Genomic DNA, 13134 nt, shown 5'->3' on the forward strand with positions numbered 1-13134 from the left:
TTAAATGAATTACCCATTGTAAAGCCTTGATGTGTCCCACAATGAAGGAGAAATGAAAGACAGAGTCTATGGGCATCAGCTGTGGCTCTTCAGCACAAACAAGGCACAATAATATGCTGCTAATTCAGCCTCATTATGTGTGAGCTGCATTAACAAACAGTACATCGTCTCTAAAGAACACTATGAGCCTTGGGCAACATGTGCTGCGTGGAATTTGTGTTGCTTATTTGAATGCCAGAGGAAGCTCTTTGCAAATGTCAGTGCGTCCCATAAGACTCCCGAATTATAATTGTGTAAAAGACAACGTTCATGAGAAATACGCTGCTCTTGACGGTGCGGTGCAACAGAGGTTAATTTCACCTCTCAGGAGGAAAATTGAAATGGCTTCCTAAACAATTAATGCTTAAAGGTGCAATATGCAAGATGTTTAATACTAACCATTTTAAAAAAAATAACTAAAAATGATCCACTGGAGACAGCTATTAGCAAATGAAAAATTTAATTTGATGCTGAGCTTGCAACTGTATATTCTGAACTGCTTAATTTAAGAGCTGTTAATGCCTATTGCACCTTTAACCAAAATCGGTATCAAACTGAGGGCTTTTATTAATGTTTAACTCTTCATTTCAGGAGGAAAATTCTGAGGTGCCAAGTTCCTTGTGTGCTTTGAGCGCTGCCAAATTTGTACCCACCTGGTGTCCAGAGTGTGTGCCAGGATATGCAGACAGCTGACCATGGTGGTGGAGTCACTCCCTACAAAACACCACGAACAGGAGGGTCTTCATTAGGATGCGAACACACTCAGTCACCAATGATTAAAGACTTTCTAGACATGTATTGAGCCTCTGTGGCCACGTACCACGACTAATAAGATGGGTAAGTTAAGGGTTCATGTGGATGCGATAAGGTTAGTGGATCAATAACTAGGTCAAAACCTCAGCTCGATGTGGGACATCCAGTTAATGATTAAAGTGATGAAGTTTAGTTGATTGATTTGAATAATAAAGCTTTAAAATTTAAAAGGAGCTGAAAGGAGGCTCATGTTGTTGTTTAAAGGAATATTTCCAGCATTTTTGCAAATTTGCTTATTGGCTTTCTTGCCAAGAGCCAGGCTAGTTGTTTTCATCTTTATTATTTTTATGTTAATCTAGACAGCTGCTGGTAGAGGGTTCATATTTATTGGACAAACATAAATAGTATCAAGCTTTCACAGTGAGCTTTTGACCAGAAAGCAAATCACTGTACTTTGCAAAATGTCAAATTATTCCTTTAGGATGTTCCAATATTTTATATAACAAACACACATACATGCATTCAGTAGTAAAGCTTACCAAATAGTGAAATCCTATGTCTGACAAGAGCTGCCAGTTTACAAAACAGGCTGGAGACATGACAGATAGAAACAGGAAGGACATCAGAAAATCAGAAAAGAAATTCTTGGATAGGAAATTAGTAATTACGATTTTAAGAGTTTTAAGATTTTAGACAGAAAATGGTCACGAGCAACAGACATGCTGCATGTAATATAACTGAAGGTGTAAAACGGGTACCTGGTGACCATCTCCTTCTCCTTGTTGGAGGCGTAACCACTGCTGCTCAGGTTCTTATTGGGGGAGGAGAGGAAGTACAGGGAGTGGTTCTTGAAGTATTGGTCGATGAGAGGGAGAAGTACCTGAAAGATCATGTCAGGTTAATGGAAACAGCGTTTGAAAGAGTTATCCATAAATGTTCAGCTGCAGTATTTTTGTACCACATCCTTACTTTGGCAAAAAACTTGATTTCCTGTTCATGAGGTGACCTGTCTGTTTTTCCGCTGGCGGCCATGGCCTCTGATTAAAAAAACAACAACACATGTTTAATACAAAGCAACAAGACTGTTACTTTGTGAGTCACGTCCTACGTAACATTATCATACCCAAGTGGGAAATGAATTCCTGCGCTGAGTCGACATACTTGAGCAGCTTCTTGAGGAATTTATAGGCAAACCTTTTCTCCATGGAGGAGGAATCGTGCTCTAAATCCTTCAGACCTCTACAACACAAGAAGACAGTAATGTGTTCACTCCTTTTAACAGCGTCTGATAAAGAACTTCACTGAACACTCATGCAGCAGTTATGAAGCGGCGTAAAGACCTTTACATATCATCAGTGACAGACTATCTGTGTATTGACCTTGTGATGCTGTAGCCATTGATAAGCAGGAAGCGAAAAAGGTCCTGAGCCTTCTCTCGGTCGCGGGCCTTCTCCTTGGCCGTCAGCGTGTCGTAGGGCACCAGCAGAGGGTGCGTTCCCCCACCTGAAACCGCAAACAACCTCCTGTTCAGAAGCGATTAGTGATGCTTCTCTGCTAAGTGTCTGTGTGAAGGCAGATGGCAAAACCGAGTGGTTGTACCCTTCAACCGAATCTATTAAGTCAAGAGCAGTGAGGCAGACACACGCATATGCTCACAAGCACCTTTAAACACAACAACAACAACAACCACTATGCATCACCCGCACATTCATATTCAGCCTCTTCCCGTTTTGCAGGTGTCTTTTTTGCATTTATGATTGACTTCATTAGCAAATCACCTCTGCTTCCAAGGTCGCTTTTTTTCTTCTTGGCCCAGATGTTATGGTGATTTTCAGCCACCACCTCCACCATCCCCTTGGACCAAAGACAAAGAGAGACCAACTCAGCGGGGACCACATCCCGCCCACATGACTCATTCCCATTCAGGATATATCGCTTTTTTATGATCTCGTATTCAGACAGAGAGACCGTTTGATTAAAAAAAGGAAGAGGTACAATAAAACAAATGTGGGGTCACTCACCTGCAGTTCTCTGGATATAACTACATTGCTGGTGTCTATCGGGCTTGGGTTGAAACCATTGGCCTAGAAAGAGATATAGATTTACAGTGAGACACTGTGTGCTGTTACATCACTGATAATACAAGACTTTAGTTTGTGTTCTCAGTAAGTAACTCTCTGATCTACATGTTGACAACTGCATGAAATTACTGCTGACAGGTGAAATATTGCAAAAAGTAAAAGATAAACATTTGGAATAGTTAGCTCGAAGGGATTGTTAAACAACTTCATTTTCAATTAACAAAAGTTTAACCATACAAAAGTAAAGTGAAAATCGATGAAATAGTCAGCTACTAAATGAATAATGGTTAAAGTCTAGTTTCTGATCTGGTGTGACTGTTTTTTGGCGTTTTCCAACTTTTTCGGAGACGAAATCCTGAATCTTTGTGCTCTACCTGCGAAGACTGAGAGATCTTTCTCATTTTCTCACTCTCCCTCTGTTGAGACATGCTCTCTCCATCCTTGGTCCTGTCGATGCTCCAACCCATTGCCAGCATGCTCTTCACGGACTCTCTAATTGGCCATCTGTAAATCTCCTTTTCCTGCAGCACAGTGACAGAAATGGACAACAAATAATAAACCCAGAAGTCTTCATCTTTAGGTTATCTCTTCAATCTTAATATTACTAAAATGTGTATTCTCCATGCTGTACCTTCTCTGTCAGGCCTTTGTAGGTCCTGAGCTGAGGGTGAATCTTCATCTTCTCATCCACACAGTCTCCATATTTCCACCCCAGCAACACCTGAGGCACAAGCGGAGAGGGATGTAGAAGTGTGGAAGCAAACCTTAGTCCCTCCAGAGTGTCCTGAGGGCCACATTTATCATTTGAAAGACAGGCTAAGAGATTAAGTACACATAATAGATTAAAGAGTACATTCAGTTCTTGCTGTTCGCAGGTTTTATAGCATTTTTTGACACATGCAACAATGCAGGCTAAGCAGTTGGCACAGCGCAGAGTCCTTCTGAACAGACACTTCCACAATTATTGTCAGTATGCCAGAGTATCCCTTTCCGTTTCAACACAAAGGGGAACATTGCCGTTACGTAGAAAAATTCAAAAAACCTGATATGGAGTTATGGGACTCAAATTCTTTCCAGCTAATTATTGTCTTGTGCAATATTTCTTCAAGGCGGAACATTTTAAGTGTCCTATTCTTTTCTTACAACACTCATGACTCTGTCTACTACTGAACCATTTAATACCCATTTCCGCCAGAGGAGGCTTTTATCTATGGCCGTACCTTCTCTGCAGACCATTTCTCATGGGAGTGCTCGGCATATTTGTTGGCAAAATGCTCAAGCTTCTCTGGAAGAGCAATGCTAGGGGAAAAATAAAAGTGACCATTAGTCTTCAAGTGTGTGCAAATGCATGACAGCCAGGTCAGGTTCAGTCACCCTATACATGTCATTACCAAGACAAGTGTAATCAATCAGACTGATACTATATTTCTCTTTGATGTCTGGCTCCAAAATGGCTTACTTAGCAGTATTGATCGGTTTGGGGTCAAAGTTGCCCTGAGCATCCACAGAAACAGGTTTTTCCACAGTGGTAGTAATCGAGGCATCAACATAGTCTGGTGGCAAAGCTCCAGCTATGGCACTGAGGCAAGGCATGGCCATCTTGAACAGCTCTGGGTCATACTTCTACATGGAGAGAGAAAGAAAGCATTAAATGCCAGTTTGATCCCCTGAAAGGTTGTTAGTGTACAGTTATATTTAACAAAACAAATAAAAAGTAATGTGTTTTGTTGGTAATTTAAGCTGGATGTGAATAAAGCTGCCAGCGGAAAGATACCTTAACGAAGAACTATTCTAAAAGCTGAGGAACCAGCTCGCTAGAGGCTTCGGATCAATGATGGCTGTCCACGTATCGATATTTGCACACCGGCCCTTTTGCGCAGCCTCCTTTCATGAGGGCGCATTTAGAGAGATGTGCTGAGTTCAGCAATCTGTATTACTCACAGAGTCATGGTGTTTGTTTCAATGAGTGCCGTGCATACATACATGTTAATCAAGACTGTGATGAATTAGCTGGCTTTCTTGAGCTGTTTCTCTCTTTTGTAAAACATTTGTGGCCACAGAATCTCTTAGAAAAGGTTCTTTAACAAGAAGTCGATGTCCGCTGTTTGTCAAATACGTGTAGGTGACTACTATGAAGTCAAAATGAAGTCACGGCAAAATTGCAAAGGACCTAACTGACATAATCAAACCTCACCCTCTGAGAAAGAGAGTCGAACACTCCCCAGAAAATCTTCTTGGTGAGTAGCAGTTCGTCCTCGGATGCCGTGCCGAAGCTGCCCCAGCCCGATGGGAGGCAGTAGTACTTCCAGTTCTGCTCATAGTGGTTGGTTAGCAGCTGGAGGACACAATGAGGGCAAAGAGTGAGACACACAGTGATAAATATACAGAATGAAGTGAGGAGGACAGCTAAATGTGATATCAATGAGAAGGCAATAAGCCTCCATGCGGCCTGCACACTCTCACAACACACTTGCACTTGGTTATGCGTATTGTAAACAGAGAATCGCTTCTCCCACAGGCACAAATAAAATCCAAATCTGTACAACTCTGTCCACCACTCCCCCGGCCAGTCGCAATCTATTACATCTCCAGTATTTCTCTCCCGTGGCCTGACAGATGGAGTAGTGCAGTGGAGCCAACAAGCCTGTAATCACACAATCCAGTTCTTTATCCGCCTTGTTTTCCCTCCTCTAGCTGCCCAATTCTTGCACACTGCATGATTAACACCACAGGTGTTTTGCAACCGTGCACCTCTTGAGTGAGTGTGTATGTGTGATTGAGAAAGAGGTGAACAGCAGCAATATTACATGAAAGGTACACTTCGGAAATAAGCAGTTGGTAGCACCGCACCGAGCAGACGGCGTAATAAACAGAGGGAGTAAAGCGTAACCATGCAGCGACCACACGGAGGTCACTACCTACAAAGAGGTTAGATTATGGAGGGAAGAAATAAGAGGGAAAAAAGAAAGATTAAAAGTAACCGGAAGATAATGAGGCAGACAGGAAACAGGCACGCAGGCGAAGCAACAGGGAATATAAAATAAAGGATGACAAAGGGATTTCATGAGAGTTAAAAAGTGAAGAAACTGTTGCCCACCCTTAGAGGCATCTTGCAGTAATCAGTGAGCAAGGGCACATCAAAGACGAGGCGGTGTAGGAGCTGCTGCAGCATGGAGGGACGGAGGTGCCTGCAGAACAGGGTGAGAGACATGAGAGCTGCCTTTAAACCAACATCCTCAGATTGTGACCAGTTTGGTTGCACCACCTTGAAAGGATATTTAGGGAGCTGCTGATCTTTGCTATTCCTGCCTGGTGAGGTAACAATGAGTGTTCGGTGGATTATTACTCCTCACTTGCAAACAGACAGCAAGCACTCTTCGATGGCGTCTCTCTGCGCCTTGGTCAGCGAGCGTCCCTTGGAGAGGCGGTAGATGGTGTGCAGGGTGGAGTCGATGAGGGTGGCGTAGTGCTCGGTGCCGGCGAAGAGAGGAGCGCAGCGGGTGAGGAGGGGCAGCATGGCTGAGCCGATGTAGCGGTTCATAGCCAGGGCCGTCTCTGTGGTGCACAGACCCTCCTGAGGAGACAAAAGGTCATAGGTCACACAGCATGTGACTCTTAGATATAACTTCAGAGTATGTCACGTATGAAAATAAACACTCTTTTTTGGAGTGGTATGACCATTAGCTGATGGTGGCTAATGTTAGCAAGCTTTACAAAAACATTGCTGTGTAATTGATATTACTACAAATTTATCACCGTTCTTGTACTAACAGAAAAAGACGGGTATTATTACAACCAATCAGAGTCTCGTACGTGTTAAATTAAGTTTAATTAACGTGGATATCTGTTGGTGTCAACAGGACTGATGTCAGAAGCAATAGCCACGGGTTGAGAGATATTCTTAGCTGTCGCCACATGTCGCCACATGTCGCACTGTCGACAGGGACGGAGATCCGCCTCAGGGACCGCGAGAGGGGAAAAAAGGCCACAAACATATCCAAGCCTTTGCGCAGGTCTCTCTTTACAGTCTATGAAAACACCACAAGTCAAACTCACACACACAATAACTGACTTCATTGCAGGCCAGATGCTGAGAAGAGCTTTTCTTCTCTTTTGTGCTGCTGTGCTTTAATTAAACATTTGAACAAATTATGTAATGATAGATTTATTAAATCCAAAAGTCTGAACCGTGCAGATTAGAGAGTTTAGCAATTGAGCCGGCCAGATTTGTCTTAATTTACTTAAAACTCTATAAACTTTTTGTTGATAAATAAGAGTAAAGAACAATCACATTAATTAAGTCAAATGAAACTAGAACCAAGGCTTAATGAGGAGCTTCTCATTAGTATAAAAGGTTGCCCAATATTATTGATCCTGAAAGTCCTTGATGAAGTTCATGTTACACTGGTTGGCTATTCATTACTCTCTCTGCCCCCCCCCTCCCCCCTGCTGTCAGCTCTACCTACCGTGTCCAGAGAGGCAGCAGCCCTCAGGTCGGGGAGGAAGCCCACTTCGAGCAGGTGAAGCAGAAAGCTTTGGTCTTCGATACCATACACCCTGTCTAAAAACAGCACCATGGGCGCCTTGTGGTCTGGACAAAAGCTGGCGGACATGTCCGGCTCTGTCACCGACCCATCTGGGAGAGATTAAGACAGACAAATTAAGGCACAACATCTTGAGCCGTGTAATCCACGCAGGTGTGAGGCAGTGGAAATACCCAGGGAAAAGAGGCCGGTACATAATGGCAAGTCTTTTCTGATTAGGAGAGTCGTGTGTATTCATTAGGCGGCATGCAGCAGTTTTCTGGTGCCGGTCCCTCGGATCGCTGTCTTCACTCTTGGCCTGCTGACAAAGCTTGCGTGGCGGTGCTCACAGCAGCAAATTTAAGAGGCGAGCCTTGCCATGCTTATGCAGATCAATCAATAGAGCAAGACAGCGCGCTATAGAAATGATCTGGCTTACTCAGAGCGATGGGAGTGTGCAGTAAAGCTTTGTGCTGATTAAAAAGGCATGAGCAGTGAAATTAAATCGATAACTTTCAGCTTTGTACCGAATGCGCAGAGTTTCGTAACCGCCGTAGGTTCACGTGTGCCACACACATCCTGCTGTAGCGTGCAAATGAAAAGGCCCGAAGGTCGGGTAAAGAGGCGTCGTCAGAGCAAACGTCCTGACGGGTACCTTTGTTGACGATGGGCATTTTGAGTGGTATGCTGATGATTCCCACGAGATCCTCAGTTGGCACCAGAGAGCGCAGGATGGCACGAATACGCAGAGCTTCTCCTTTCCCTTTGTTGATGAGCTGAAAAAAAAAAAAAAAAGGAAAAAACACATGAATCAGAGAAAGAAAACAACAAAAGAGCTCAAGAAAAACAACAATAAAAAAAAAATCTGTTTCTGACAAACATACATGCATCTCAGGGGCACAACGTCCCAGCAGGTCAATGAGCGCAGAGTAGAATGACATGATGGCGTTGCCCATGTGGACCACCTCCTCCTCATCATCCCCGTCAGCAGACCTCACGGTGGAAAACCTGAGGAGACGAGGTCGAACACAAACCACAAAGAGGGAGAGCAGTTTTTAAAGGTCATCACGGCAAAGACGAGAGGGATTAGCTGTTAAGTCCTCAGCATTGATTTTACAAGATTTGCTTGATATTTTTTGGCTTACACGTCCGAGCCGACTCCCTGGACGGAGCCCGGCAGGTCCAAAGCCGGCGTCTCGGAGATCTTAATGGCTTCCTTCATGGCAGCCAGCAGCCCGTTCCCGCCCTCTCCTCTCAGGGCAGGTCCGAAACACTCCGGACGACGGATGAGAAGTTTGACCACAACGCTGGAGTTCTCCTCCACACTCTCTCCTGCAACACAAATATAAAATCACATATCAGGACATACACTTACTTACACACACTCACTACTTCTAAGCCTCAGGCAAAAACTCCATGGAGACTTCGCCTTAAGCAACCGGGTGAAGTTCTGTCAAAACCTTTGCGAGCTTTGTCTGCGTGTTTTCGATAGATATAAAGTATGAGAATAAAACAGAAAGACGTGATTAGAGGCACAATTAAAGAGAGACTGGATTGTAATTGCAGTCATACCGTTGACAAAGACAGCAAAGCGCAGGAAGGAGAGGTAACGCTCTCCCTCGATGGGGTTCCAGCCGATGTCTGGATAACCTTTCGCCAGCAGCATCGGACAGCTCTGAAGACCGCAGCCAGCCAGGTAGGTGACCACCTACACACACACACACACACACACACACACACACACACACACACACACACACACACACATCACATCACATCACATCACATGACATCACATCACATCACATCACATGACATCACATCACATGACATCACACCAGATACAACCCGACATATGCAAATCTGATCTATCCGTCCTTGATGGGTTTTCGTACGGGTATCTCCTTCCTACAGAAACTGAAACTCACAGCAGGAAACTCTTACCTTGTCCAGATCCGGTTCTTCCAGCGCCAGAGCCAGGCCGTTGTTGTCCATTACAGAGGAAGCAGCCACATCTAGAGGCGTGGAGCCTCTCATCGCTGGTGAAGCTACCAAACAAAGCCCACATGTCAGTTCAGCTACTTACAGCCTCTTCTGATGAATCTTATAATATACATCTCTATATCTACTGCGACAACAGTGTGCATGTTTCAGCTAAATGTTGAACCAACAGCAGGGGGTGGTATTTCCACTCTTTACAATGCCAGCAGCAGCTGATCAGCCAACACCTGCTGAAGATGAGCTTTAAGTTTCTCACCAGTTTGCACTGGAGAGATTCTGCAGTCAAATTCGATTCCACAGGGTTCATGGGAACCAGTTTACATAGCAATGTGCATACAAAGCACAATGTCTGTAACACTGTTGTTATAGCTTGCAGGGTCTCATTGATTTTATTTTTTTTATCGTGAGATTTTCATTTTCATGTGAAGTAGTGTGTGTTTCTTCATGACTGCGTGCATGTTTGTGTGTATTCAGGAGAACATACACATCTCCTAAGGTTGGAGGCTAATTTATGTGAGCTCAGAGGTGCAGAACCAGTCCAGTAATGGCCAAACAGTCATAACAATGTATAACAGATATTAATGAGGATGCAGTCAGTTTCTTTGCATTTTGTTTTTGTTGGTTTTATAGACATGTTTAGAGAATATGTCAACCACCACACAATATCTTCCATTTTCAAGTTACAGCCTATGTCCAATGCTTGTGTAGGTTTATTCATGATTAAGTAGTAACATCTTCATCCGGTAAAATAATGTATTCAGCAGTGATGATGACGAATCTCCTCACAACGTGACAGATACTAAGCAGAGATAAACAGAGCTGTACCCACCGAGGCCCACACTGCTGTTCTCCAACAGGTAGCTGAGGTGGTCAAACATGGCTTTCTGGTTCTGACGGCTGATCCGACAGAAGTAACACAGGAAGCGACAACAGCTGGCCACCATCCTGGGGAAGGCAATTTCCTGTGGTGTGGACAAAACATATTAAATCAGGTGAATATATATATATATATATATACTTATATATATATATATTTCCTTGGATTTTAAAACAAGACTAGACACCATGTTTCAGTCTTAAAATATATCTCAGGCAGCAGTCCTATTAGACAGATCTGGATGTGACAGAAGTGGCCTTGTTACCCTAAATTCACCCATAAGTCTTTGTTCCTAATTAATGTGTAAAAGGCCTGACATCCACACAAACAGCCGGTAACATATCACCCATCGTGCCCTTTTGTCAGGACCATGTTTTTATTAATGGGAACTCGCCCGCCGGCTTCACACACAAATGACAACATACGAATAACTGGGCTAAAACGCAACGCTCGCTGTTACTGTGCAACGACGTTTCCGGGTTAAATATAACGGTAGAAGTTGTTCAACCTGGGACTTGTCTCCTCCGAGCACATTGACCATGACCTCCATGACCGTCTCGTGCATGCCCAGAATTCTCATCAAGTTCGGATGTTGGTAGAAAACCTTGTTGTTCATGATGTCACTAAAAAGTTAAAAAAAAAAAAAAAAAACATACAGACTGAATGTTCGATGTTCAGTGAATAAACAGCACAAGACCAGAATAAATCTAAGGATAGCGATATGAAGACAAGTACAAGAAGTCCGATTTTTCAGTTCCCATCAGTCACTATGCATCTTCTAATCTATGTCCCTGTAAGATATTTTGGAGAATCAAGTCTTGCGACCTACCCCAACCCATCAATCATGAGCTTCTCCTCCTCCTTTCCCATACGAACAGACAGCAGAGATCTGATCTGACCGAGGGCAGCCAGGAGGTTGATGGTGTCCTGGACCGAGACGCCACTGATGGTGTACGTCTTCCTCATGGCCCGGAGCAGCTCCCCGATGCTGTCGTACTGCCTCCTCAGCAGGCTGAACATCTTGCGGACGAGCTCCGAATCCTGGATGTGACACTCCTGAGCCCAGCTGACCATCGTCTGGGAGATGAGCTCCTTCAGATTGGCTAGAAGAACCGAAAGTCACGTAAAGATGACTGAGAATATTTGGCATTCAAAATGGAACAAAAGAGATATTTTGCCGACATACGATGTTGTGTTTGCATTTTTGTTGAGGTAAAAAATTTCAAAAACAACATGTAAATTGTCTAAATTATCCTGCAAGTATAATGCAATTCATGAGGTGAGAAATAAGTGCAATGACCTTGGTAGTTTTATTTTATGCAATAGCCGTTAATCCCTCAAAGTTATTAATTTTATTAACATATCTCCTTCCAAGGGACCTTCACATGTCACCTCAGAGATGATTGAAAACGACAGCATTTAACATAATACAAATTTGGGGGTGTGAAGTGTCCTGTACCAGGTTGGCGACTTTGCCACTGTCGCTTGGTTTTGGGCCAGCAGTGCACAGAATTTTTAACAATGATTAGGGACATAAAACCACAACAAGAACTGTGAGATGCTAAAATGCTCAGTAGAGCTGAGAGGAACTACATAGTTCATCATTAAAAGTGAGATCTTTACACAATAATTGAATCCACTGTTCCTATAAAATGGTTAATTAGCACAGTTTTAATGTTGCCCAGGTAACCACCTACATTACACTGCTTTCACCATCAAAAACACATTCTCACCACAAATTCACAACACAGATTGAAATAAAGAAAACAGCGGAATAACTCGTTCTGAGAAGGATGACTGATTAAAAAGATAAAGGATTTTCTCATATTAGACCGTAAGAGGAGATTTCCCTTTCAGGTAACAGAGCTTAGTTTGGCAGTAGAGTGCTTACCGTATCTTGTAATCTGTACTGTATATGATCGGCCTTAAGAGGAAAATATACTGTCCCTTTTCTTTCCACTAACTGAGGTTACACACCAAGAGAAAACAACCCTGCTTAAGGCCCTTTTGTAGAAACACATTAAAGCACAAATCCCGACACAAAGCTCGATGAGGTTAAAAAGGGTCCAGACATGACTGGTTGCTCCTTCTTTTTTTTTTTGCTTCCCACGACCGAATCTTGAGGATTTGAAAACAGACAAAGAGGTAATTGGGTGTGTTTCAACAATGTGAGGGCTTTTTTTTTTTCTATTCTGGGGAAACGAAAACACAGTTTGCGAGCTCATTCATTGAAAAGGCTAATTTTCAGTGGAGTGGAAACAAACCCTCATTATGTAATGAATAAGAAGCGGAAGAGGATGAGATATTAATAGTTCTGTTCTGTGGTTAAAAGGAGAGATTTGTTTGGACAGCTCGTATGTGGGTTACCCTTAAGGCTTCATTAAAACTGGATCAATAGGGTGTGTGTGTGTGAGGGTGTATGTTTGCTCTCGGGGTATGAATACACAGAGGAGAGGAGGACATCAATTAAACAATTCTGAACCATAAAAAGATAAAAAGTCATTTACACACAATTGATTTTCTTAAAAGTATTGCAATTAGGTGATTCAATTTATTAAGGCCCCTTGTGTCTGTTTGGTGGATTAGATCTACGGGTTTAAAAAAAAAACTAAAAAAAAAACATTTGACACCAGGCTGTCAATCAATGCAAAGGTGTGTGTCTGTAGTGGGAGTGACGATGGTGGGCATCCAGCAGAATGTCAGCGGTAACGGATCCTGCTGCCGACAGGTAGCGGGGGTGTCGTAGAAAGGGCAGCTTGTTTCAAAATGAGAAGTGACATTTCTTCCTCTCAGCCAACATGCTTCAGAGCACCTGACTCTCCCTCCGTTACACCATCAAACACACTCGCTCCTTCCTTCT

The 13134-nt window shown here is 43.2% G+C and overlaps 1 protein-coding gene across 1 annotated transcript in view; it reads right to left on the reverse strand.

Annotated features, from left to right (window-relative positions):
* LOC138632848 (ryanodine receptor 3-like) overlaps positions 1–13134 on the reverse strand; it is a 92729-nt gene that overhangs the window by 22899 nt on the left and 56696 nt on the right. Inside the window, exons 40-63 of the mRNA XM_069718698.1 lie at positions 11104–11377; positions 10783–10897; positions 10227–10359; positions 9341–9444; positions 8969–9104; positions 8542–8728; positions 8281–8404; positions 8052–8172; positions 7340–7509; positions 6227–6447; positions 5971–6061; positions 5068–5208; positions 4333–4496; positions 4094–4172; positions 3505–3594; positions 3248–3394; positions 2814–2876; positions 2571–2646; positions 2172–2295; positions 1916–2031; positions 1762–1829; positions 1551–1672; positions 1332–1381; positions 693–753 (exon numbers count right to left, since the gene is read on the reverse strand). Of these exons, the coding sequence (XP_069574799.1) occupies positions 693–753; positions 1332–1381; positions 1551–1672; positions 1762–1829; positions 1916–2031; positions 2172–2295; positions 2571–2646; positions 2814–2876; positions 3248–3394; positions 3505–3594; positions 4094–4172; positions 4333–4496; positions 5068–5208; positions 5971–6061; positions 6227–6447; positions 7340–7509; positions 8052–8172; positions 8281–8404; positions 8542–8728; positions 8969–9104; positions 9341–9444; positions 10227–10359; positions 10783–10897; positions 11104–11377 (2977 nt within the window). The remainder of the gene's footprint in view (positions 1–692; positions 754–1331; positions 1382–1550; positions 1673–1761; positions 1830–1915; positions 2032–2171; positions 2296–2570; positions 2647–2813; positions 2877–3247; positions 3395–3504; positions 3595–4093; positions 4173–4332; positions 4497–5067; positions 5209–5970; positions 6062–6226; positions 6448–7339; positions 7510–8051; positions 8173–8280; positions 8405–8541; positions 8729–8968; positions 9105–9340; positions 9445–10226; positions 10360–10782; positions 10898–11103; positions 11378–13134) is intronic.

Source organism: Brachyistius frenatus, unplaced genomic scaffold (genome assembly GCF_029030835.1).
Source record: "Brachyistius frenatus isolate BFR_SWC_R1_liver_20210118 unplaced genomic scaffold, ASM2903083v1 Contig_196, whole genome shotgun sequence".
Lineage (NCBI taxonomy): Eukaryota > Metazoa > Chordata > Actinopteri > Embiotocidae > Brachyistius > Brachyistius frenatus.